The sequence below is a fragment of the Aquarana catesbeiana genome, linkage group LG11 (genome assembly GCF_042186555.1).
Source record: "Aquarana catesbeiana isolate 2022-GZ linkage group LG11, ASM4218655v1, whole genome shotgun sequence".
Lineage (NCBI taxonomy): Eukaryota > Metazoa > Chordata > Amphibia > Anura > Ranidae > Aquarana > Aquarana catesbeiana.
Window position 1 is genome coordinate 104,285,214 of NC_133334.1, and position 27,443 is coordinate 104,312,656.

Here is a 27,443-nt window from a genome sequence, read left to right on the forward strand (position 1 = left end):
ATCAAGTATGTGTAAACCCAATCACTAAAATCTATTATAAAAAATTACCATTTTAAAAGTTTGTTTCAATCTGATTAAATCTGCAGCTTTTGTTAAATCCCCAATCCTTGTTCTGGCAATTTATCTACCGAGGTGACAACGCTCTGTCCCTTTCTCCGAATGGTTCTTCTGAGTTGTTACTATTGCAGAGAAATCTGCAAGCGGTCACACTGACATACATTGCCCAGGCATTTACCATTTCTGTAGCCATTGGGCAACCTACCCTGATGCGCAGCAGTTGATGAAGTACATTTAGGTAAGCAGGAAGTGGCTGCAAAAGAGGCTACCGGCGATCAGCATTGCTGATATGTATTGAAGGGTGAAAAAAACCAACAGCATTGTTTTAGGCCCATTCACGTGTGTGACACATCGCCTTTTTCCCGCTTTTGTCGTTCAACAGCATAGGGTAACCCACTCACTTAAATGGGCTGCCCTACGCGTGAACAACACGTCAAAGTAGCTCCTGCCCCCCTTCTCTTTTTTTTTTTTTTTTTTTTTTTTTTTTTTTTTCTCTTTTTGCAGTGAGATTTGCACGTTTGTTAAATGATTGCTACCCGCGTTTGGGGTGAAATTTTTTGCTTATTTCTGGCAATGCGCATGTATGAACGCAGACTTAGGAAGCAAAGCCTTGTTTACACATCTACCAGTTCTTAAAATGCCCCTAAAGAGCGATCTGCAGTGTGTTGCTTTTCAGAGACAGTAGACAGACGGCTTGGGGCTCTACCTGATCACCTGTTTTAGTCAGTGAGGGACATGCCACAGTGTAGTTGTATTCACTTGAATGGGTTGCTTTTTTCAGCAGTTTTATCTGTCAGACATAATTTATAAATGTCAATGCTCTGCAACTGTAGCAGTGTGTACTAACATGGCCACTGGCCATATATTCATGCACTCGGCGGGTGGTAAAAGTGCAGAACAACCATTCACTTTCACCCCCCCCCCCCCCCCCCCTCTGTCGCCTGTGTAAACAATGTCATTCCGTTTGTATTTACATCCACAGTATGTTAAGTCACACTGGTACAAGGACTGTGGGCTAACTTGTGTTTGTCTGTGAAAAGTAATGATTTCTTTTTTTCTGCTTTCGTGTATTAGACCATTAAGCGCTAACATGTGTAATGTGATATTCTGTTAGGTCAGGTATAGAGAATCTGAATGTCCAGACTCCTTTTAGATTTACCATCACTTTATGTAGTATAAGAGCCTGCCTGATTTAATACTCTGTGGCTGGGTATTCCAGCATGACAGTGACCCAAAACACATGGCCAAGGCAACAAAGGAATGGCTCAAGAAGCAGCACATTAAGGTCCTGGAGTGGCCTAGCCAGTCTCCAGACCTTAATCCCATAGAAAATATGTGGAGGGAGCAGAAGGTTCGAGTTCTCAAACGTCAGCCTCGAAACCTTAATGACTTGGAGAGGATATGCAAAGAGGAGTGGGACAAAATCCCTCCTGAGATGTGTGCAAACCTGATGGCCAACTACAAGAAACTTCGTACCTCTGTGATTGCCAACAAGGGTTTTGCCACCAAGTCATGTTTTGCAAAGGGGTCAAATACTTATTTCACTCATTAAAATGAAAATCATATTATAACTTTTTTTTTTTTTTTTTTGAAATGTGTTTTTCTGGAATTTTTTGTTCTCTCACTGTTAAAATAAACCTACCAAAATTATAGACTGATCATTTCTTTGTCAGTGGGCAAACGTACAAAAAAGCAGGGGATCAAATACTTTTTTCCCATTACGGTATGTGTTTCCTGGCTCAACGCATGTAGTGTGAATGGAGCCTTAGATTTGATCCCAGGTATCTTGTTACATAAGCTCTATAAGTTGGACAATATAATTCAGTCATTTTGGGAGTTGTTTTTAAAGCTAAACTTGAAAAAGAGAAAAAAACTTCCCTTGCAATGGGGTCCTCTTTACCAAGGGTTAAATGCTTGTTTAGTATGGAGGCTGCAGGGATAAGGTGTATTACTTCCCCCTATCTCTCAGTCTAGCAGTATTTTCTTCCTGAAGCTCAGAGCTGTGGGCAGTACTTTTGATGTGATCATATACAGTCCAGGTTATTAACACTGCATTGTACATGGAGGAGGGGAGCATGTAACTGCGGTCTGAAGCACCTTAGACAAGCAGACTGGTCATGTGGATGGAGGAAGCCTTCTGGATCCAGGAATGAGGTAAGAAATGCACTTGATCTATGCACCTCTAGACTGGGTTCACACATATGGGAATTGGATGCGGGTTTGCATGACAGAAGAGTGTGATTGGCTCTCAATGGAGCTGGTCCACACAGCTCCGGGGTGGCTGCGGTCTGCATTTACAAAGGGTCCTGTGCGCCTTTGTTTCCGATTTCAGGTGTGAATTCAGGCAAAAATTAGGACCTGAATCTGTGAACAGGGACGCACTCGACCACTTGCTGTGAACTGCAGCCACAGCATATATGAACCCAGCCTAAGGGCTCGTTTACACCAAAAACCCCATGTTCAGGGTGCAGTTCTGCATGCCTTTTACATGCGTTTTGTGCTGTGTTCACGTGTGTTCTGATACGTTTATTTGCAAAAAACTGCAGTATGCTGTACCATAATGCACATGAAAGCACTGTAGTGGTGCATATTCTTGTACGTATGTACTGCATCAATTTAAGTGTTGCAGTGCTGGTCATAACCCCCAACCCCTGCACTCCTTTAGGTTGCGGAAGAGCCCTGTGGCACATCTGTGTATGCAATGGGGTTTCCATGTATGATGAGACCTGGGATTTCCATACCTACTCCATGTTTACTCCTGTCTGGGTGAGCCTGTCAGTGATACTGCGTCCTGGGGGGGGGGGGGGGGGAGAAAGAACAAAAAGCTTAGAGACATTACAAAAAAAAAAAAAAAAATCAATTTGGCTAGGAGGTCGGGGAAAATGTTTTATAGGGTAAAGGTCCACTTTAATAAAACACATTTTCCATCATCAGCCCAGAAATCCCTGTAGCTTCAGCAGTGAAGAAGGTTTTTGTTGGCGGGGGAGACAAGCATCTGATTGTTCAGTGTGGATGGTGCACCTGCATGGAGTGTGTGTCAATAGCGCTTGCAGGCCAAATCTCTCCACACAGAGCAGTTTACCGACATTGCTATTCATGACTGACACCAGCACATCATCCAGCTGCCCCTGGCTTGTCTCATAGCCCACAACACTGGAGCTTTGTTGGCTTTGGTTGTACTCATTGCTGGCACTCAACATCCTGTGTTGTACATGACTCTAGAGCAAAGTCCAGGCACCGTGTATTGTTTACTATACGGAGGGTGCGGTTGGTATAAAGCGGCACAAATCATGCAGGAAAGATTTACTGACAAGTTTCATACATTAAAGTGACACTAAACTCTGATAGTTAATATAAATTAAAATATGTATTCTTGGCTCCTCCCTCCTTCCTTTATGCCCCAGAGGAACCCTTTAATTTAACTCTCGGGGGAACCCCTGCTAAAAAATCATTGCAAGGGACCAGTAGGAAACATGGCACATTGGTCAGTAAAAAGAACGCCACTCATACAGGCAGCTAAAAAGATATTGGTTTCTGGTCTCTGCCAAGTGCTGTTGTCCCCTGAACTATGTAGACACCATCAGATAGGAGGTCAATCAGCCACAACTGAAGAAACCCTACCAGGAACCTTAGGGTTCCATGATACCATGGCTGAGAATGTCTGTCTGTGTTAGTGTGGCTATGTTCATTCTCCATGTTTCCACTGTGTGTAGGAACGTAGCTCTCTTGCTCAATCCCAACATGGCCTATGGGATGTGTAGTGTGCATAGAGCAGTACACGTAACTACAACAAGCGTGCATTGCTCGTTCCTAGCAAACAGAAGTGCGGGGGGGGGGGGGGAGAGGTTCAGGAGCTCATCGATGGCATTTCAAGGTGGCAGAAAACTCAATAAATTATTTCCTGAAAGATAAAGGACAGGGCCATTAAAGTGATTGTAAACTCCCCTTTGTGAGTGCACCGTTTAGGAGATATTTGCTTGTTTGGCAGCCAGTGACATTGCCGGCGAATGCGCTTTGAAGGAACAGCATACTCATGCTGTTTCTTCAGAGCCCTGTGCAGCAGCCATGATGTCCTCGTAGCTCAGCCATTTGGATGGCCGGACCCCACAAAGAAAAATCGGGTGAAGATGGAAGCCCTATCAGCGGTGCCAGTGTGCTGCTTGCTGGAGGGCTTAAAGTGATTGTAAAGTCTCGTTTTTATAGAGAGGGGGGAAAAAAAAAATTAACATGTTCTACTTGCCTGCTCTGTGCAGTGAATTTGCACAGAGCAGCCTGGATCCCCTTCTTGGGTCCCTCTTCTGTGCGCCTGGTCCTTCCCTGCTGTGGGGGCACTAAACAGGAAGCAGCTTGCTATGGGAGCACCTGAGATGAGTCATGGCTCCCTTTGTCCAAACACGGGGCCACAGCCCCACCCCCTCTCTCCCGATTGGATGACTGACTTTGACAGCAGCAGGAGCCAATGGCGACACTGCTGTGTCTCAGCCAATCGGGAGGGAGAGTGTCGGGCAGCCGAGACACTTGGGGACATCGCTGGACAGAGATTGGGTGCTGCTACACACAGAAGGCTTTTTATCCTCATGCATCTGACTTTACAACCCCTTTTTAATTTCAAGGTAAGTCTTTTATAATGTACTAGTATACAATGCATGCTAGCACATTGACATTGCCTTGCAGAAATTTTTTTGGAGAATAAGGATATCATTTACTGTCACTTTAGCTTAATGCTAGCATCCTCATTCTAGTTTGCGTTAGAGTGGACAGAGGGGGTTTGTAACTAAAATTGGCCGGATATCTGTGTTTTCATAGATTTATCTGCCTGCTGGGGAGGAATGACCTGCAGTCATCTGTATGATTGAAATCAGGAAGTGTTATTATTATTATTTATTTATTTATTTTTTTTCCCATAGATTAAATAGACACCCGAGATACTAGTTCAATGTGAAAAAAAAGATGAAATACATTCCTCTATATAACTGACAAAAGCACATCATTTATTTCTAGTGATTGCTGGGTATAATTCCTGATGTATGAACAGGAACGCCTTGGCCTGTGATTTGAGTGGGAGACATGTACACATACTGTGTGTGTATATATAATAAGCTGGAGTGAGAGTGCAGACATTTTAGTCATTTAGGTGATTCAGACACTGTTAGAGAAGACATTGATTATCCATTCTCCTAAATTGAAGAACGATCAAGGACTGAAAATACTTGATTCATTCAACTTGTTTTATTTGTATATGTGCTACTTTGTGAACTCTCTTGGTGGGACGTGACAGGCCTCCCCTGTATTTGGATCTTTAAAGTGGTGTTTAAGCCGCAAACTTTTTTTTTTTTTTTTAAAGTCAGCAGCTATAAGCACTGTAGCTGCTGACTTTTAATAAGGACACTTGCCTGTCCAGGGAGCCCGTGATGTCGGCCCCCCGAGGCCCGTTCCATCCATCGGGTGCAGGTGCCGCCATTGTAACTAAGGGAAACTGGCAGTGGAGCCTTCAGGCTTCACAGCCGGTTTCCTACTGCGCATGCGTGAGTCGCATCACACTTTCTGAATGGCCCTGTCTTCTGGGACACAAACAGGTCCCAGAAGGCAGCAGGGAAGGAGGAGGAAATGACACATTGGGCCATGGCTGAGCTAGGATGGAAGTACGCTACAGTATATACTTCTTCAGAAAAGGTAAGAAAAAGGGGGGGAAAAAAATTAGTTATCCAAAAACGAGGGGTGGGGGGATGGTCTTTCCTTTAAGACCAAGTTGTAAAATTGGGTGGAACTCTGCTTTATTGGTATATGGGCCCATGCACACAGCTGTATAAACTTGCACTATGTTCAGATTTGTTTATCTTTGTGTATGGAATGTTTTTTTTATACTGTGTGAAATGTAAACACTTGTGCTCATGTTTACATTATACAGTGCAAATCTACTGTATTGGAGTACAAAAGCCTCCTGTGTCCTAGCAATGAAGGATGCTAGGTTGTAGAAATCTCCTGCCTCTTAGTGACGGAGGCAGCTGGGCAGCAGAAGGCTCCTGCAGTGGAGTATGCTAGGTCGCTACTTGGGGAAGCTGCCTGTGTCCTAGCAATGCACCACACTGGGTGGTAATGTCCACCTGTGTCCTAATGAAGGATGCTAGGATATTTTCTTGAGAAACGGATGCATCCTAGTGGTGCTGCCATTTATGGTGTAACACTGTATCCATGTAAACTTTTCTCAAACTTCTTCTTTAAACAGGATTTTAGTGTCAGCTTCTGCCAGACAGGATGTTGCATATTTAGTTGTCTTTTCATATGGCGGGGTGCATGTACCCTTATAAGTAGTGGCCACAGACACTAAATAATGCTGAAGATTAGCTTGGTTTTTAGAAAATGAATAGGTTATACTTGAAGGGCCTAATTGTTCTACTTCTAGAAACCATGTGAGGGTTTTCTTTTTAATTGTCTATTCTATTTAATCTTGAACCAGAGAATTCAGCAGCTACGAAGGAGATGTGTTCAGGATGACCGGGTATAAGGCCATGAGCTTTCCTGAACAGTTTCAGAGACAGACATTTTAAAAAATAGAACCTAGTATTTATGTTTGTGTAAGAGTTTAACAAAACACGATATTCCAGTACTCGGAGAGCTATCGTATTTAATCTACTACTGTGGACATGTCATTTAAAGCCATTTACTGATTGCTCTTACCCAGAATCCTTTGTGTAAGAAGAGCTTACTGCAGCTAGAATTCCTAATTAATTGCTGAGGACAGGACTGATATAAGTGCTGTCTATACGGCTGTAACCCCTTTGAAGGCCTACAGTAGACATATAACACAGGAGTGGGTGATTGTGGCATACTGCTGGGAACACATGCTGTATATTTATACCCGCTATTCATGCATGCTACAGTGACAATGATATTGTTTTAAAAGGTGTATTTATAAAATGCATGGCTGTTCATCCATCGATGCATGTAAATTCTTTCTGTGAAAATGGAGGCAAATCGAATGTTCGTAGGCTGTATTCTCTGCATATCAAATATTGTTCATTTGAAAAATAAACCGTGTGAATGGTAAAATTGCTCCTTATGGCCAGTAGATGGTTCAGAGTATCATGGGAAATAAGTGTGCTCCTCTGGCTTTATCTACTGGTCAAAACACAGTATTTTGCACACCCTTTTTTTTTTTTTTTTTTTTCCCCCAATTTCTTTTGATCTGCAGAGAATCCTAGCCTGAAAGCATTTGATTTCACCCCATTCACACAGAACAAAATTTTCGATGAATGAACAGCTGCTGTTTAGATTTGTTCTCTATTATGCCAGACAGTATATTTAAAAAAAATTAAAATAAAAAAACATATCGGTCTCCGAAGCCAGGGTGTTTCCAAGGACAAATTCTTGGAACCTAGGACCATTTAAGGACAATGCTGTTTTTATCCCATCATAGATGGCTAGATCAGGTAAGAAGCAGATTTTGATAGGTGTGCTGTTACTAGGGTAACAGATGATCAGACATGTTGGACAAAGTATCACTATCCCCCCCCAATAACAATCCTCTTCATTGCTCCCTCCCTGTCTATTTATTGCAGCTTGTCCACTTGGCTCCACTTATGACGGGCAGAATTCTCATGTTTATGGTGGCGGGTGGTAAGCTTTGCCTCTGTGTTGGCCATTGATAAAGCTGTCCATGCACAACTTCTCCAGTTCTTGGAAATTGCTTTGCTTGCGGTATTTAGATTGTCTGCCCTTCAATATCTATGGTGGCCATTGAGCTCCTGGGCAAGAGGCTTTCCAGGTAGAAGAATGGACATCAGATTCTGTACTGGAAATGGTATCTGTTTTGGAATTTATCAGATAGTCTGCCTTTTTTTTTAAAGCTGGCCATAGACAGAAAAGCACATTAAGAAACCATTTAATAAAAAATAGCTTGTAGGTCCATGAACAAATCAACGTATATGGTTTATTTTTGCAGAATATGGCTATTGTTTAGTGTCACTTTAAACTGGCTATACACTGAGCGAATTTCAGGCGGCTCCTAATGAAGTGGCTGAAATTTGCTCTTTGGGTGGCCCTGCTGTGTTCGAAAAACATTGATTGTTTAGCTTTTGTTGAATTCTGCTGGAGATTTTCAGCTGAACAGTGGTTACATCCAATTGGTTGCCTTAAATCGTCCCCTGGTGACTGTCGGTATACAATAACCCAGCAGAGTGATTCATCTATCCGCACTGTTTAGCGTGGATGGAGGAATCTGTTAGATTTCTTTCATTAGGACTGCAGACTTGTGGTGTATGGCCAGCATTAGACAATAACATTTGGCCTGGATTGAGAGTTTAATGTTATTTTTAACTAAATATCATCCTGCTGACAAAGAGGCTCACAGGAAATGGTCGGAGAATGGGAGTGAATCACCAACACGTGCAAATATTTGGAGTTGGCAAGATAATAGCTTATTTCCTCCATGTTTATTACTATTTGTAGCCTCTAAACAAGTATTATAACATTCTGTTTATTGTCAAATTGGATAAAATCCAGACCGTATTCAAAGAACTACTCCCACCCAGAAGTGATGGATTGCAATTCACTTTATAACAATCCAGAACAGACAGAGCACATTTCTATAAATCCCACTACAGAGCCACCACTTTTCTTGACTAAATGTTTACACATGTTTTTGCATTTGTTCTGTAGACAACCTATATCAAACTGGTGAAAATATACGGAAGTACAGAATCCTCTAACCATTAACTTGGCTTGTAACTATCTAGGAATGTTAGAACATTGCTAGAGCTAGAAAGCATTTGAGCCATCCTAAGGCAGCATAATGTACTAACGGGAATACAATAAACAAAGTTCACAATGTGATGAACCTTCATTTCTACCACCTTTCCATCTGTATTTTATTTTGTAAGGCATTGTCACAAATCCAATGTAAAAAGTTGTGGGTACAAGCAGAGAAAGAATTCCTCCCTTCTAGATTATAAGCTCAAAGGCCCCTTTCACACTGGGGCGGTTTGCAGGCGTTATTGCGCTAAAAATAGCGCCTGCAAACCGCCCCTAAACAGCCTCCGCTGTTTGTTCAGTGTGAAAGCCCGAGGGCTTCCACACTGAAGCGGTGCGCTGGCAGGAGAAGAAAAAATCTCCTGTCAGCCGCGTCTTTGGAGCGGTGTATTCACCGCTCCTTCACCGCTCCTGCCCATTGAAATCAATGGGACAGCGCAGTAATACCGCAGCTATAGCCGCGCTATATGAGGGGTTTTAACCCTTTTTCGGCCGCCAGCGGGGGGTTAAAACCGCACCGCTAGCGGCCGAATACCGCGGTAAAATAGCGCTGTTTTACTGCCGATGCCCCCTACCGCCCCAGTGTGAAAGGGGCCTAACGAGCAGGACCCTCTGATCCCTCCTGTATTGATTTATATTGTAAGTGTACTGTCAGCCCTCATGTTGTAAAGTGCTGCGCAAACTGTTGGCCCTATATAAATCCTGTATTATAATAATAATGATGATAATAGACATTATTTTCAGTAATATTTACCAAACTAAATGAATAATGGCCACTGTCAGTGGAGAAGTGACCCTTTTCATTGGTTCTTGCTTCAGGACCCCAGATGAGTGGTCAGCAGGGGGCAGGATTTATTCTAACAAAAAAATCTATTTTATGTGTTCCTAACTCAAATCTCAAGTCTTTCATATTACTACATTAAAAAAAATAAAACTACGCTCCCTTGTGCAAAAGTGCACTTTAATGTGAACAATTGGAATTGTGTTTTATCGAAAATTTTATTTATTTATTTTTTTTATATTAGTTTGCACAAGGGAGCGCAGGTTTTTGATATTATTACTACATCGTGAAAAATTGTGATACATTTACATTACATTTACCATCAAACAATCATGCTATAGTAATACAAACTAAACTGTCCCTTGCACAACCGGTTGCCCATTGTGCATGCGCTAGCTGCGCTGCGCTTTGTGAATGGTCTTGCAGTCTTCCGGGACTTGTGATGTTTCCCAGAAGAGGGGGAACCTTTGTTCGAATCGCTGTGGCGATTGATAGGGTTAATCCTGTGTCTAGGATAGTTCCTTTTAACCTCTCAGACCTCAGATCCGATGTATCATGTAATTTCAGATATCTGGAATCTGCTTTTAGAGAATGAAGAAAAGACACTCACACGGCGTTACACTCTAAAAACTGATTGTATTGTGTTATCAGGGGGTATGTCTTATAGCAAAAATCACAGAAGTTTCATAGTTAAAAACATGCGCAGTAAATATTAAGGCAACTACAATAAGACAAATAGTCATTGTTCTTCTGTTCCCAAGCTGCAGGATACAAGGTAATGGGTGGGGGTAGGATAAATAACGTGTGAAAGAGAAAACCGTGTGAGAAACAATTACTTTGCAAGAATTCATGCTGATTACAGACTTCTCAGGAAAGCTAAAGAGATGCTCAAACTGTACATACTATTTAAGATGGCTGACAGAAAGCAAGATGGAGGCATTAACATAACCTTTCAACCCCCTCTTATGTCATAAATATGACTTTCTACAGATCCGCAGCCTCCTGAAATCTACAATTCTTTCTACGTTTGGTGTATTCGTTTACATAAAGCTGCATATATTGTGTATATGCGTGAGAAGGTTGGTCTGGTGTAGTGCATTTGCTAATACAGAGTAAAATAAATAAGCTTGAAAACCAGGTAGCCTATCGATCCTAACAATAGTACTACGATAATCATAATCACTATATTCTTTAACCATGAAAACATTCCACCTAAACCCAAACTAGAAAAGGGGTTCTATCCATAATTACCTATGTCCCTTGCTTGTTTCATTAATTCATTTACCTGTGTTCGGTGTTGATTAATAACATCATAGTAGTCTGGGATTTCCAAGCTGGTATTATAAATCCGTGTGCAACATTCATAATCCTGGGTCATTTCACATAAACCTGTTAGAGCTGCACTCATGCTTTCAATAGCTAATTCGTGTAACTCTAGTTGTCTAATTGCTTGGAGCTTGTCATTGAGTAGTTCTACATCTTGGGAGTTTTTTCCATAACATCATTTATTAGACTAGTGTAGTTACTTCATTTGTCCATCATGGTTATGCCCCATCCTATCCAGGATGGAAACCATGTCCATATCTTATCCGAGGCAGAAAACATAGGTGGGTTTTCTCTCTTGTATTTATAAGTTAACCTATGTACTGGACTTGAAGTAACTTGTATGTGATGCTCCTGATTCTGGCCTAGGGCTGACATAACTGGTACTAACTGTGCTAAATAACACCATCCTTTCACTCCTGCGGGGATCCATGGGTAACAAATTTTACCACAGCATATGTATGTATTGTTTCCCAATGAAAAACTTCTTAGAGAACTACGCTGGGGCTCAGCTCCAGCCTCAAGCGCAGCTCTAACAAGTTTACCCACAAGTATCCCAGAGGTTGTATCCTTATATGTAGTAAGTTCACTAATGGTGTTAAGGGATTGATTTTTGTAACTACACATCTGACCTGTATGTGTAAAATTATTAGGAATACCCTTCGAAATGTTAAATACTGACTTGGAGCACATACCTATTCCTTTGGATGTATTGCCTAACTGAACACACCACTCGGGTTCATGTGTCATTCCTAAAGTGTAAAACATAATACTCTGATTGCGGTATCCTTCTGAGACATACTTAAGACTAGAGTATTTTTCAATAATGACTTGAGGTTTAGAGAGACAGCTAAAAGTGGGATCTTAGCAGTTTCTGGGTGTAACTTAGTACAAATCCAGCATTTTTCATATCCTGACTTTCTAGCATAAGCATATTTAAATTTTAACAGTAACATTTTTCCAGAAAAACCCTTTTTTTTTTTTTTAATCAATTAATTCATTAGAGACCTCTCTTTTACTGTGATCTCTGGGGTGAAAGTCAGTATGGTTGGTGTGTACTTCGCTTTTACCACATATGAGTTTCAAGGCTCCTAAATCATCAGGATGATAGATACAGTTAGTTTTTATTATCCGCACTGGGACAAAGATCAGAAGTAGAAGCATCACCAGAAGGCAAAAGGCCTTCCCAGAAGTCTGTGGTGAAATGAGTGACATCACTGTCCTTTATTTCTATGCTTGTCTTTTGAGGACTTAAAACGCCTGCTTCACCTCTTTTCAGCCTTTCTTCAATTCCTGGGTTTAGATCAACCTTCTTTATTCTGCTGGCATGGATCCAGGTAGGACTTTCCTCTGTAAGGATGGCGGTCCTGGTGACGGCTACCACTTTGGTCAATGGCCTGAATGGAACCTCTTGTGGCTTTCGACCCTTCTGAAGCCTCTGGACCACAACTTGATCACCGACCTGGAACGGGTGGGTTGGTAGCTGAGGAGAAGTGCGAGCGACTCTTCTTTCAACAATATCAAGAGTTTCAATCCAGTTTTTTTACATATTCCTCCTGTATCTGTTTCAAATCCCCTTCCTCCACCATCAAAGGTTGACTAGCCCATGGTGTGGGGAATGGCCTACCCATGAGTACCTTAAAGGGTGAATAACCCGTCACACTGTGAGGGGTCATTCTGATTTCAGCTAAAACAGCTGGAAGAACTTTTCTCCATTTGCCAAAATTCCCACCCGTAGCTTTCCTTATCCTGTCTTCTTTCTGGCCATCGTGGCATCATAACCACTATGACCAAAAGGTATTGTTTCTTTCCTTCTTTGGGCATATGTGTAAAGTCTATCTGTAAATGGGTAGACGGTGTTGGGTACTCCAAGATGTTCATGTTTTAATTCCTTTGGGTTTGTTGGATTGTTCCTAAGTGACACATTTTCGTATAAAAGCTTTGACTAGATTAGGTAGTCCTGCAATGAAAAAAATCTGCATCCCTGACTTATTTAGGCACGAAAATACCACCAGATCTATCTCACATCTATGAGAGCAACTTCCCCCTCCTCCTAGCTAAGACCAGGATATTGCTAGAAAATTGGAATAAAGGGTTACACTCATGGTTTGGGAGGTGCAATTTACTCAAAATGAGTATACTCCCAAAATTTTTATACCTCTTCCAGGCCCTACCGATCAAGATACCTCCCATATATTTCAAACGAGTACAAGCCCTTTTCACCCGTTTTGTTTGGGCTCATAAAAGGCCTCGGATCCCAAGATCTCAACTATCCACACCAAAACTTTATGGCGGCCTAGCACTACCAGACGTAAGGAAGTACTATCAAGCTACTCACCTAGGTAGGGTTCTTGATTGGTGCCATCAAAGGGACTCTAAGTTGTGGCCACAAATAGAACAACACCAAACCATTATACCTCTACGATCTGCGATATGGTGTAGTGACTCTCTCCCTGCAGAATTGAAATCCCATCCCATCCTATCATCGGAAACACTATAAGACAGTGCATTCAAGCTACCTTACACACCTCTCTAACTACCAAAACATCACCTTTAACCCCGATTCTAGGTAACCCCAAGCTTTCCTGAACTCTCCTTCGCAATTTCAGACCTTGAGAAGATCCAATTGTGTTTTAGCGTCACAATTTGTGCAACAAAATAAATGGCCCTCCATCTCAGAATTAATGGACCCAGTAGGTCAGTTTTAAACTTCTGTTTTGGGATGCAGCACGAATTCACCATTTTCTCCAGACCTTCCAAAACCCTCAAAGTTACACCAGGCCTTTGACCACGTTTGAAAAATTTTGTAAAGACACAGAGCCATTGCCGCAGACCCTATCCAAGATGTACAGCCTATTGAACACCCCAGCCACCCAGATTACCTTGCATTATGAAATGGGAAACAGACCTCCAACGCACGTTTACAACAGTCCAGAAACAAAACACGATTAGTCTCTCCCTTAAGTCCTCAATATGCACTAAAGTCCAAGAGACGAATTATAAGATCCTGACAAGGTGGTACCTAACACCAAGTCGATTACATATCATTTTTCCTGATACTTCAAAGTATTGCTGGCGTTGTCACCAGGAAGAGGGAACGCTTCTACACATGTTTTGGTCATGTCCTATGTTGACAACTTTCTGGACTGCAGTTCGTACCATTTCCCAAAAATTCACTGACTTTCAAATCCCGAATGACCCGGCCTTTTTTCTACTCCACATTTCTTCCATACCAATCAAAACCTATAAGAAATCTCTACTGAGACACTTAACAAATGCAGCCAAATCCTGTATTCCCATGTTGTGGAAACAGCAATCCCCACCAACCACAGCAATGTGGTTGAGAAAAGTAGAAGACATAAATAAAATGGAAGACTTGATAATGACAGCTCAAGATAGACAGGAAACCTATCGGAAAAACGCTACCCTTTCATACTGATCAAAAACCTACAATAATTATCGTACACAGGGATTCACGTATCTGAACACCTATAACCCCCCCCCCCCCCCTTTTCTTACCCCCCCCTTCCTGTTTCTTCTTCTTACTACTTTTCCCCCCCTATCTATTACTTTCTCTCCTATCTCTTTTTTTCTCTTCTCTGGTAGCTGCCTCCTGACTAGGGTATTTATACTCATCATACTGGGACTCTAACTCAGAGAAACAAAGATACCCATATATATATTTAAAGATATAATCATGCTACATGACTTGATGTATTACATGTACTATTATAATGCAATGTTGGGAGGCTGCGACCCCCTTTTGTTATATACAACTGTGATATGTTGTGGGCTCTGCCCCTCTCTTTTCTATTGAAAACTAATAAAATATATATTTGAAAAAAAAAAAAAAAACTGCATCTAGGAGTTCACATGTGGCCTGCCAGCCCCTGTGACCCAATCTATGGTATTGTGCAATGAACAGGAATACATGGTCTCCCCTCCTGGCAGATTAATCCTGTTTTAGGATCCTTTTGCACTATTCTATCACAGTTCCATTGCGCAATATCATCAGGGGTGGCAAAAGCCTGCAGTTCCGTGAGCCAATGTGTCTCTTTCAAGGAACATGGCTGAGGTGTCAGCATGGACATTTGAATGTTTGCCTTTTGTGTAGATGCAGCTTCTTTGGCGATTTTTCTATCAGCTAATGCATTCCCTTTTGGCTATATGAGTCATTTGGCCTGTATGTGCCTTACAGTGCATCATGTCTAGTTTTGAAGGCAACTGAATTGCATCCAGTAATGCTGTGACCAAGTCAGAATGTGAGATGCGCTTTCCATCTGCTCCCACATATCCTCTGCGAAGCCATATTACACCATGGTCCCAGACCACACTATGAGCATATTTGGAATCGGTGTAAATGTTTACCTCTTCCTGCAAAAGCTGGCATGCTGGCATGTACGGGTTACTGCTATCAATTCAGCAACTTGTGCAGACTGAGGGTATTTGATTGGCCTCAAGGACAGTATCTGGCAGTTGGACCACAGCATATCCCGCATGATAGACATTATCACTTTGTCTGCTGTAAGAGCCATCAACAAAAACTGTTTGTGCAGTAGGGATTGGTACTGAAAGCATATCTGCTCTAGGTGAAGTGTCCTGATGTATTGATTGTGTACAGTCATGAGGTGGTGGTAAGTCATCCTGTTCTCCTTTTAAGACCTAATAAGGCATTCAAAATTGGAGCTGGGCCAGAGTTTGTTTGAACTTTTTATTTTCAGGTTTGGATTGGACAGGATGACTTCATACCCACTCAATCGTTGTGCTGACATATTTTGAGTGTGTAAAGTTTTGAGGAGTGTGTTGACATTGTGTGTAGTATGTAAGGTGGTGTCATGACCCAAGGTAAAAGGTATTGCCATCTCTACAACCATTGCACAAGAAGCCAATGCTCTGAGACACGCGGGCATGCCCTGCACCTGTACTGGAACCACCTTTGAGAAAAAAGCTACAAGGCGTAGTCTCCCACCATGTTCCTGGGCCAGTACTCCCGCCATGGTTCTGCAATTTTCCCTGGCAAACAAGTAAAACATTTTGCCATTTTCAGGTAGGCCGAGGCTCGGGCTGGTAACCATTGCACATTTCAACATTGCAAAAGCATTTAACATTTCATCAGACCATTTTACAATATCAGACATTTCAGAGAGGGTTGCTTGTCTCAGTATATTGTCATAGAAAGAACAGTCAGGTATCCATTGGCGGCAGTAACCAATCATTCCAAGAAAGGTAAGCATGTCCTTCTTGGTAAGTGGGCGGGGCAGACCCACAAGAGCGGCAGCTCTTTTGTGACTGACTTTCCTAACTCCCGGAGACAGCACAAACCCTAGGTACTCAACCTCCTGTTTTACATCATTGTAATTTTTTCTTAGACACTTTGTGACCACATACATGTAACCATTTCAGTAAGGATAGGCTATCAGCTCAGCAGTCCTCCTCTGAAGAACTACAAATCAAAAGATCATCAACATATTGCAACAGTACAGAACCATGAGGGGCAGTCCAAGGCCTGAGGGTGGCTTGGAGTACTATAGATTAGACCACAGGTGAGTCTATGTAACCCTGGGGCATTCTACACCAGGTAAACTGGCGATTGTGTTGGTCAATCGACACAGTAAAAGAAAAGAGTGGCCGTGTCTCCTCGTCTACAGGGACGGAGAAAAAAAGCATTCTTTAAATCAATCACAGTAAAACATTTGGCTGTTGCTGGAGTGGAGGACAGGAGTGATGGAACATCAGGTACAATGGGTGCTATTGGGACTATGAGGTCATTTATGGCCCTCAAGTCCTGAACAAACCTGAAGGAGTCATCCGGCTTCTTTACAGGGTTAACAGGTGTGTTATATGGAGAAATAATCTCTTCCAGGACCCCATCCTGCAGAAACTTTTCACCATTGGCACTATGCCATCCATCTTTTCCTTAGAGAGTGGATATTGTTTGTGATAGGAAATGCACCTTCTTTGAGAGTGGCCTTGTATGGTGTGCATGAAATAAGTCCTACATCCAGATCTGATGTAGACCAGACCTGGGGGTCTATATCCTCAAAATCTTCTTCGCTGCTTTGTTGTGACAGCATCAACAAACCTGGTTTACATGCTACTATAGTGATTTTATCTGAGGAAATGTCTAGACCTCCTTCTGAGTTGATTCTAATTGTGATTCCTAGTGGCCCAAACAAGTCTCTTTCCATCAAATTTACAGGGCACCTTGGTATTATCCTAAAAGAGTGTTTGCATATGGTGTAACCTTCATCATCTTCTATTGGTAGTGGTGGGGTCCTTTATGTTTTTGTCAGTATCCCATGAATTCCCAAAGAGGGTTCTACTGGTTCCCATTTTGCCTTTGAAATGATCTTCACAAATGGTACTCCTAGTGGCCCTGCTATCGACGAGATAGGGAAGGGGTCTCCCATTTACTAAAATAACAACCATTGGACAGTCAGTGAAATCATTTGAGACAAAAGGAAAAGCTGGGACACTACCCTCCGGGCCCCATCATTGTTGTTGATTTCCCCATTTGATTGGAAATGTTGGACCTTGTTGGGTGGATGTCTGTGGTTGTTGTGTCTGGTTAGGGGGCAGAGCTAGAGTCAGGAGTCTGAGGAGAGGTGGGGTGAGGACACTGACTCACCCAGTGATCCTCGGTACCGCAGTTGAAACATCCATTGTTCCTAGGGCGACTCATCCCTCCTCCATTTCTGCCTCTAAACCTGCCTCTACCTCTTCCTCTAAAGTTTCCCTTCATATTTCCTTGGAAATGTTGTGTGGAGACAGGTGATGGCTTTGGTATATCAAAACAACCTGCTGCATCTTTCTGTGAAAGTGCTTTGCCAAAGTCAGTTCTAGGAAGAGTTGACCATTCAGTAATCATGAGGTTTGAGATTACTCAGGAAAGTCTGGATGAATAATGGATCCATGTCTGGCTGAATACCCAAACCGGCTTCCTGTGTCCACACATCATTGAATCTTTTCCAAAATTCAAAAACTGATTCTCCTGACTTTTGTTTGCATGCTATGGCGGTGGGCAATTAAGATTTTGGTTTAAAAATCTCTCTAGCATGTGAGTTTTTAATTCAGTCCACATATCATCTCTCCCTTGTTCTGTGTTAAGCTTGTAATCGGTTGCAGCTGTATCCGCCGGTTCTACATATAGTCCCAACCTCTACCAGTCCCTACAACACCCTCAATAATTAACCTCATATCTTCCTGTGTGTAGTTTCTGCCTTTTACAAGCTCTTTTTAGGTAGGCGAGAGTGGCGGATGCAGAGACAGTGGGTTTAGGACAGTTTTTAACTATGCGATTTATGTCTTACATGTATGAGAGAAATGTCAGAATTGGCCTGGATGTGAAGTAGTTAATGAGCGATCTCCCATATGTGCAACCTGTTTTATACGTTGGACCTCCTTTGGAGCATGGTAAAAGCCAGTCTGTAAAGTCAATAATATATAGCCAGCAGCACTGCTGATTGAACACTATTGATGTTTGTATCTTCCCCCTGAATCATTTGTGCAAAAGCAGTGCATACACAGAATATCCATGGCCTTCAATCATTCAAATGAATCTGACATTTTGTGCGTGCACAGCTACCGCATGAATGACTCCTTCAGGGAGAGATGTTAACATCAATAGTGCGCAATCGGTGGTGCCGCCACTGCTGGCTACACTTTGTTGATATTTAAATGTTGGCCCTGATCAGTGTTGTCAGCCACTAGAGTGGATGTATGTATGTAATTGCAACACAAGCATTAAATGCTTTCTTTTTTCAAACCTGAGAAAAAGTAATCCAAATGTTACAAAATATTTGATTTCTAGGGCTTTATGATCACGAGACGCCGGTGCAAACTCTGCTGAACACATGTTTTTAAAAGCTGAAACCGGCGTTTTAGAAACGCCCGTTTTGCCGTGTTTGCATGCCGCGTTAAACCGCATTCTAGAAGCGTTTAGTTAAGATAACAAAGACCTTCCCCAAGCTCAGAAAGCATGATAAATTTTAACTATTTCTGCTATTTTGATCAGAGTGAGCAGCAGGGAGAGCAGTTGTATACTTGCATTTGCCTCTCTCTTCTCTTTTTTTTTTTTTTTTTTTCCTTTGGAAATGGATCCCATATTGAACATATTGCAGAGCATAACATTTTGCGACCTGAATTTGGGGCCCCATATCTCGGGGCCACTTGGTGCTAGGAACCCCAACTTTGGATATGTTGTAGTGCTAGTTCCACTGGGTTTGCACACCAAATTTGTGGTTCTAGCACCAAGTGGCCCCGAGATACGGGGCCCCAAATTCGGGTCGCAAAATGTCATTCTCTGCTGCAGTTTACCATCATATTTCTGTGTTTTCTGGCCCAAAAAATAGGGTTCCTTTTTAAAACCCTTATAAACGCAAACGTGGCTAAACGTGGTACCGGCGATTAGCCGTGTTTGGTGTCTGAAACGTGGAAAGCTTTTGCGCCTGAACCCATTTTTTTGCTTCTGAAAAAACGAGGTTAAACGCAACTGCCTAAAAACTCAAAAAAAACAAGACTGTGTACATGGACGCATAGGATAACATTGAATGAGTTCAGGGGCAAATGAAAAAAAGTGTCCAGCTGCCTCTGGACGCGTGTTTAACAGCGTCCTGTGTACATGGGGCCTGAGCCAGTGTGTCTTTCCCATCCTACTGTGGACTTGAGCTGAATTATATAACAGATGTATGCCGTATGAATGTTTCTGCTCAGATGAAGAACAGCGAGGCACAGACAGGCCCATACCTGCACCTACTTTCTCTGTCATGGTGGTGGGTATGTCAGCACAATACAAAGACCATATTATGTTTTTTATAGCCTTCCACAATTTCTCATCTTTTCCCATTTTGGTTTCCAGCCAGCATTTTCTTACACAACATGATTCCAGCTGCCTTCTGCCTCCATTCTGGAGATTTGTGAGCGTTTTTCACCCATTTATCACTTCCAGTCCCTTTTTTCTTTGTCATTGTGGTAGGTTTGTCTTCCTTTCCATCTCTTTATTCTTCTTCCATGTTGGTGAATTCTCACACCATTGTGTCTTTGTACACAGAGCTTCTTCATCTGAAGTATATGCAATGATAATGAATGCTGAAGCACTGTCCGATCTTCATAAATAAGTAGACATCTTAAAAAGATTTGTTGTTTCCCACAGCAACCAGTGTACATCGCCCCCCAGAACTAATGTTCCTCCTAACCCCTTCTTACCTTGTCTGCTGGGTTGAGCTTAAATAATATACTCGCCCACCCAACAAATCTAGCATTGTCCTGATGTGATCCTGCACTGTACACGAGGTACCATGCCACAATCTTTATTAGGAGTGGGACAAAAGTAAAAAAGTAAAAAAAAAAAAGCATATCAGTTTTTAAGATTGCATAGGGGTAAAGGGTCCTCTTTAACCACTTCCGGCCCGCCGCATGCCGATATATGTCCTAACTTTGAAGAGGAATATCATTGTTATGGCAGCAGCTAGCTGCCATAACCCCAGTATCCTTTTTTTCGGCCGACGGTCTGGTTTCTGCTATTAGCGGCGGGAGAGGGCCCCCCCCCCGCCCCCGCTGCCCTCCGGTGCCCTCTGACGCTTACCGGAGCCATCGGCAGCAGCAGAGGCAATTGGATCTTCTCACGTGAGGGGGGGGCACCCGTCTTCCATACCATTGTAGGGCAGAAGCGATGTCAAAATTTCACTTCCGCCCATAGCTCTTAAAGGGACATTTTTATTTATTTTTTAAACTTGCATTTTAGTGTAAATATGAGATCTGAGGTCTTTTTGACCCCAGATCTCATATTTAAGAGGTCCTGTCATGCTTTTTTCTATTACAAGGGATGTTTACATTCCTTGTAACAGGAATAAAAGTGACACAATTTTTTTTTTTTTTTAGAACAGTGTAAAAAGAAGGTAAAATAAAGAAGAATTTTTTTTTTTCTTTTTTAAATGCGCGCCAAGCTCGCAGGCAGAAGCGAACATGAATACGTGAGTAGCGCCCGCATGTGAAAACTGCATTCAAACCACACATGTGAGGTATTGCAGCGAATTGGTAGAGCGAGAGCAATAATTCTAGCCCTAGACCTCCTCTGTAACTCGAAACATGCAACCTGCAGAATTTTATAAACATCGCCTATGGAGAATAAGGGTAAAAGTTTGTCACCATTCCACAAGCTGGTGCAATTTTGAAGTGTGACATGTTGGGTATCAATTTACTCGGCGTAACATTATCTTTTACAATATATATGAAAAAATTGTGCTAACTTTACTGTGTTTTTTTTTTTTTTTTTTATTAAAACAAGGTGTATTTTTTCCAAAAAAAAGTGCGCTTGTAAGACTGCTGCGCAAATTCAGTGTGACAGAAAGTATTGCAACAACTGCCATTTTATTCTCTAGGGTGTTAGAAAAAAAAAAAGTGTATAAGGCTCCTTTCACACTGAGGCGCTTTGCAGGCACTAAAGTGCTAAAAATAGCGCCTGCAAAGCGCCCCGAAAGAGCCGCCCAATGCACTCCAGTCCTGCAAGCCACATCTTTGGAGCGCTGTAGGAGCGGTGTATTTACTGCTCCTAAAGCGCCCCTTCCCATTGAAAACAGTGGGGCAGCGGTGCTTTACGGGCGGTTTTAACCCTTTTTCGGACGCTAGCGGGGGGTTGAAACCGCGGCGCTAAAATGACGGTAAAGCCGCTATATTTAGCGCCGCTGTACCGCCAGCACCCGCATGCCTCAGTGTGAAAGTAGCCTAATGTTTGGGGGTTCTAAGTAATTTTCTAGCAAAAAACCTGTTTTTAACTTGTAAACAACAAATCTCAAAAAGAGGCTCGGTCCTTTTAAAGATCAGTTTCTTTTTCTCAGTCGGCCTATGACAGCTGCCCCAAACATTCTTATCCGTTTGTTTTCGCTTAAAACCAAGTTAGCATTTTCATAAAAATACTTGATGTTGTAGAACAGACCAAATAGAATTTAGTAGAGTTCTGCTGTACTTTCTGTATTTCTGCTGCAGTAATCGGACAGTATTTCCAGCAAACAAAAAGTATACTGATAGCGCCTCATAGCCACATGAGGTTTATAAAAACTGCAGCCAATCCACTATAGATTCATATAATTATATGTAGATTTATGGCAAATGTTCAAGATGGGAATCAACATGGTAATGGCATATGTAGAGAAACCGGTTGGATGGAAGATGTTGCAATGGATCGCGATCAACAGCTGCTCCTGGGCATGACTAGGTATAGAGGTTTTAGACATAGTTACATTGGTCCAAGTTGGACCAATGTAACTATGCATATGCCGTAGCTGGCCGCTGCCCCTGGAAAACAAAGAAGTAAACACCACTACTCCAGTGACTTGTTTCTGGGCCTGAACACAGGAGGTTGGCCACTTGGCACTGGTACTATTTAGAGAATGCTTTGCATTTTTTCTGAATGAATGCAGATTGGATGAGATGGGGTGTGTGATGTCGCCGCCCCGCCTCAAGCTGGACAATGTAACTTTTATATAAAATATCCATAGCTGGAATTCTTCTTCTTTAATAAAATTCCATCAATGGGAAATTTTAACAGATCAAAAGAAAGCAAATAAAAGGAATTTACTGTTGGAGTTAACATACACTTTAGAGCCCATTCATACTTGTGCATTGTGGTGACACGTCCTAAAATGCACGTGTGAATCTGCTTTGCCGCAACGCATACCAACACTCCTGGTCTAGGTGCGGTGTGCTGCAATGCCATCCATTGTGAATAGCACCCAAATACATTGTACAGTGTAGAGCACAGCACGTGTTGTGATGTGCTGCATTGTTACAAAAAGAATATGCATGTTTAATCATTTATTGTGTTATGTTTTCAGCCCATTCATAATTAATGGGCTGCCCTAATGCTAAGCATGTTCATGTGTGCCATAAGGCATACTAGAATGTGTACCGATCAACTTAAATACAATCACCCCTTGAGATTTTCCCCACTCAATCAGCATTGCTGGCTGTAGCTGGTGGCGCTAATCATTGTATTGTGACAGTGGGGAAGTCTCCCCACTGCAAGAATACATCGGGGAGGATTTCCATATGGTGTGTGGATGGGTGAATATTTTTTTTTTTTTTTTTGCTTAACCCGCTTGTTTAATAACGAAAAAGATATCATTCTGGGATACCTAAGCTGTGTAAAAGAAAATAGGGATGTAAAAAGGAGGTGATTTATGCTTTTGTTTTTGTTATGGAAGAACTATTTTGAGAGGGAGGCTTTTCCTGCACAGTAATCCATTTTTAATATCTTTTCTTCCTACATTGGTCTACCACTGAGAGAGTCTGGTGGGGGAAGATCTGATCCCTTTTAAAGTCTGAGCCAGAGGAATGTACCCAGTTTGTGTACAAATTGAGGGCAGCTCTGACAATCTCTGTCCAACATCTGTGCTAATCCCAAACTTCTAAAGTGTAACTTCAGGCAACAAGTCCATCAGAGACCTGAAAATACTCTCCATGTGACATTGCAGCTGGGCTAACATCAAACAACCCACTCAGGATTTTCTATAATCTGAGATAGATATAATTCATTAGCAGCCAGATCTGCTAGGTTTCTCGCAAAGTTTGGGGGGGTGGGGGGACTACACAGATTAGAGGTTCCATTCCTACTAACAATCTCCAGTGTGGTTGCAGTGAGCTAAAAAAGAAAAAAAAATGCTTGAAACAGTGAACACACTGTCCTGATATATAGATAGATATTCTCTCTCTCTCATATATATATATATATATATATATATATATATATATATATATATATATATATATATATATATATATATATATATATATATATATATATATATATATATATATATATATATATATATATATATATATATATATATGTGAGGTATGTGTGTGTGTATATATATGTATGTGTGTGTGTGTGTGTGTGTGTGTGTGTGTATGTGTATATATATATATATATATATATATATAATTTCAGAAAGTGAGATGTTGACTGTGTCAACTATGTTCTGTTATGCAGATGAAATAGATTTGTGGTTCTGTAAGGATTGATTCACAACTATGCTCAAGCAGTAATTCTCCTTTTATAACATGTCTTGCATTTACTTTCGCACTTGCTGATGTATATTACCAATTTTTCTAATTAAACGAAAAATAGCTGCAAACAGTAGTCATATATTAAGTTGGTTGCCAGTTATCAATATGTGATGTAGAAAGAGGCATGTCACTTAACAATGAGAATTTGAGGAAACTGGTTACTAAATCCACACGCATGGTGCTTGTGGTATTATGCCAGGATTGAATCAGCAACTCTGTAGCCCAGTCTTAACAATAAATGCTACATTTGTTTAGCTTACAAGGCTAGAATTTATGGCAGATTATGTTTGGTGGCAGAATTATGCCCAAGGCCAATGTAAGAAATTTTATCATTTTTGAAAATAAAGAAGCACTAAACATGGACTTGCAAGTGATAAGGGTAATCATCCAGGCCCTGTGCCGAATGGCTTCCCCTCTGCACGACCTAGAGGGTCACTCGCTTTGCAATGGCACCATTCATAGAATGCCTTGTAGTATTTTTCAATGAACGCAAGGCATTATTTGATTGGACGAGGTGGAGAGTGTGACATCACTGACCATCCTCTTCACCTTGTCATTTTTAGTCCTTTTTTTTTTTTTTTTTTTTTTTTTTTATATTTAGATCTGCTTTAACATATCGATGATCGGTGTACATGGTCATAAAGCTGCTATGTATTTATAAAGCCGGGTGCACCATACCCATCCATATGTTTCCATACTCCACAATAATAGATTGGTTTTATGGAATGCAGGATAAAGTCTACATTATCCTTATTAACCAGATCTAAACATCACTGAACACACTTTAACACGTGCGGCAATGAGCCAAGAAAGAAGTGATCCTAACAAAAAATCAGTAAAATAAGCCAAGACACATGCACAACCCTAACCCACAAAAACAATTCCAACCATACCCCAATATTTTTACATGTTACATAGGGGGAAGGATATGTTGTCCATGTTCTACTGCACATGCCAACTGCTTGGCAAACTCATTTCTTTTGAGCGCTTGAAGGTTGAAATTGAGTATGGAAAGGACTCAGATGATCAGTGCACATTTGCAGTAGAAACTAGGTGCAGCCAGGACTTTCTGCAAAGGCTGAGCTTTGCCAGACCAGAACATAGGTCTTGCTGTATCTCCAATTATAGTTAACCAGTTCCAGGGAAAAATATCATATCTGCATCGTGACATGTAAATTAGTGAAAAACAATGAAATGGGAGGAGATGCTCCCTCCCATATAGCAAATGGGACTTTTAAGGTTATGATGTTGTCACTAAAAAGCAAAATTCGTTTAAATTTTAATTGTATAAACATAGGTAAAAACATCATAAGCACATATAGATGTGTGAATAACCCAAGGCTAAAAGCCAATAATACTTGTTTTAAGCATAGAGAAGTAATCAAACGCATTTCGCAGAGCTTTACCTACGCTTCTTCAGGGAAACTCAATATGCATCTAGATTATGATTAAATTTGAAAAAGACATCATTTAAAATTACAACAATCTATATGTGAATTCATCATTTTACAATAGCAATAATCAAAACCAATGATACATAGAAAAAATATAGTAACGCCCTCACCAATTTCATCAAATTGAGCACGTTTATTTAATATATTTTCTCAATTATGAATTCACCTATAGATTGTTGTGATTTTTTTAAATGTCTTTTTTGAATTTTTAATGAGCTAGATGCATGTTGAGTTTCCCTGAGGAAGCGTAGAGGTACAGCTCTATGCTTATGCTGGAAACAAGTATTATTGGCTAGAAACAAGTATATGTGCTTATGATGGTTTTTACCTATGTTTATACAATTGCCTTAACAAAATGCACGCTAACACAATACATCAGAACATTAAGGTGTGAATGGGGTTAAAAGTGAAGTTGTCCTTTTTAAGTTATGCATACGTGTAGTTCAGGTAGACACATGGGATTATAAGTGAATGATTTGTTTTTGGTATCCATTAAAGTTTGCGGTTTTGTTAATTGCAAGGTTCCAGCCTTTATTTAAAGATTTATGATTGGAAGATACGAACATATTTCCCAGTCGCATACTTTCATTCTAAAAACAAGCCTGGCGTCTGCTGTGGTAATATTTCTGTGCCTTGTCATGGCGTGTTGGGTGTCGGAATGTCGGGAGAGCAGACAGATGTAGTCAGGATTTTTCTGCAGGGCTGTCACACTTTTGTAACCTAGTTTTAGGAAACCTTTTCCGTATCATATCATCAAAGGAAGGGGGTGTGGCCTAAAGAGGTACGTGGAAAAGTCTGGAAGATGTGTAGTGCTGATGGTCTGTCTCCACACCAGTGTACTGTTTGTAACACAGCTGGCTACACAGTCCGACTTTTGTTATAGATGAGCAAAATCTACTATCAGAAATGTATAGCAAGGGCCCTTGCAGAGTCTGAATTTTTGCTTATCAAACACCTTAGGGGTAAACTAACTTATAGTTAATCTTTAAGTGTTGGCTGGCCGCCACGCACAGTTGATCAGAATTCTACGTACAGCTTAAAGGAGCAGTAACAAGCTATGAGCTGCTAAAACCATTACTACCATATAGACCATGTAAAACTTTAAGTGCCTTCAAAATCGTACCCCGCCATACATTCCACCTTTGTAAATCTAGCAGAGTGAAGTGTTAAAGACCGGCTCAGAGACGTGCTGATTCAATTCGGTGTAGATTTCAGAGACGCTTTGTGCTATTAAAGTGGAACTAAACTCCAGTTTTATAGACAAAATTGCTGACAGGCAAGTTTTCATTGAAGAGACTCTCTCTCCTCCAGAGAAAGATCGTACCTGTTAGCCAGCAATGTCTTTGAATGTCCTCTGAGATGCGCATGTGCAGGAGGTACTTCACCCCGGGTCAGCCAATTTAAGATATGCTTAGACTGGGGGTGGGAGCAGCTTTAGGTATAGTTAGCAGTTGACCGGAATTCTACTTTTAAAGTGGGAGTAAACTCCCTTGCTTGATTTTTGCCTATAATAAGGCTTATCTAATAGATGCAATAAATATCTCCTAAACGTGCACTATTTTGGAGATATTTACTTTTTAGAAGTAACCGGAGACGTCACTGGTGCATACACTCTGAAGGCACGGCATATCCATTCCTTCAGAGCCCTGTGCCATAAACAGCAACTCCTGCACACGTGTGAGAGTGATGTCATCGTGGCTCGGCCATTCGTACCGCGACAACCTGCAAACCTGGAAGGAAGATCAGATGAAGATGGAAGCACCTACAGTGGTTGTTTTCAGACAAGTCTATCATAATGTACTTAGTATGTGATTGCCCAGGTCCCAATTTTTATTTTTTTGCTGCGACTTACTACCGCTTTAAGTCCTTGTAGGTGGCAATATTTTTCTTTAAGATTATTGAAGTCATCAGTGTGTGGGAAATAGAATTCCCAGATAAACTTCTGTTAGTTTAAATGTATTCAAAATGGTGCGTTTGGTAATGTGGATTTTTTTCAGTTCAGTTCTAAAGATATT

General features: G+C 41.3%; 2 protein-coding genes across 2 annotated transcripts in view; both read left to right on the forward strand.

Annotated features, from left to right (window-relative positions):
* RPLP2 (ribosomal protein lateral stalk subunit P2) overlaps positions 1-18,391 on the forward strand; it is a 483,637-nt gene extending 465,246 nt beyond the window's left edge. The window contains exon 5 of the mRNA XM_073604828.1: positions 18,366-18,391. Within this exon, the coding sequence (XP_073460929.1) occupies positions 18,366-18,376 (11 nt within the window). The 3' untranslated portion in view covers positions 18,377-18,391. The remainder of the gene's footprint in view (positions 1-18,365) is intronic.
* CD151 (CD151 molecule (Raph blood group)) overlaps positions 1-27,443 on the forward strand; it is an 82,602-nt gene that overhangs the window by 5,536 nt on the left and 49,623 nt on the right. The window lies entirely within an intron of this gene.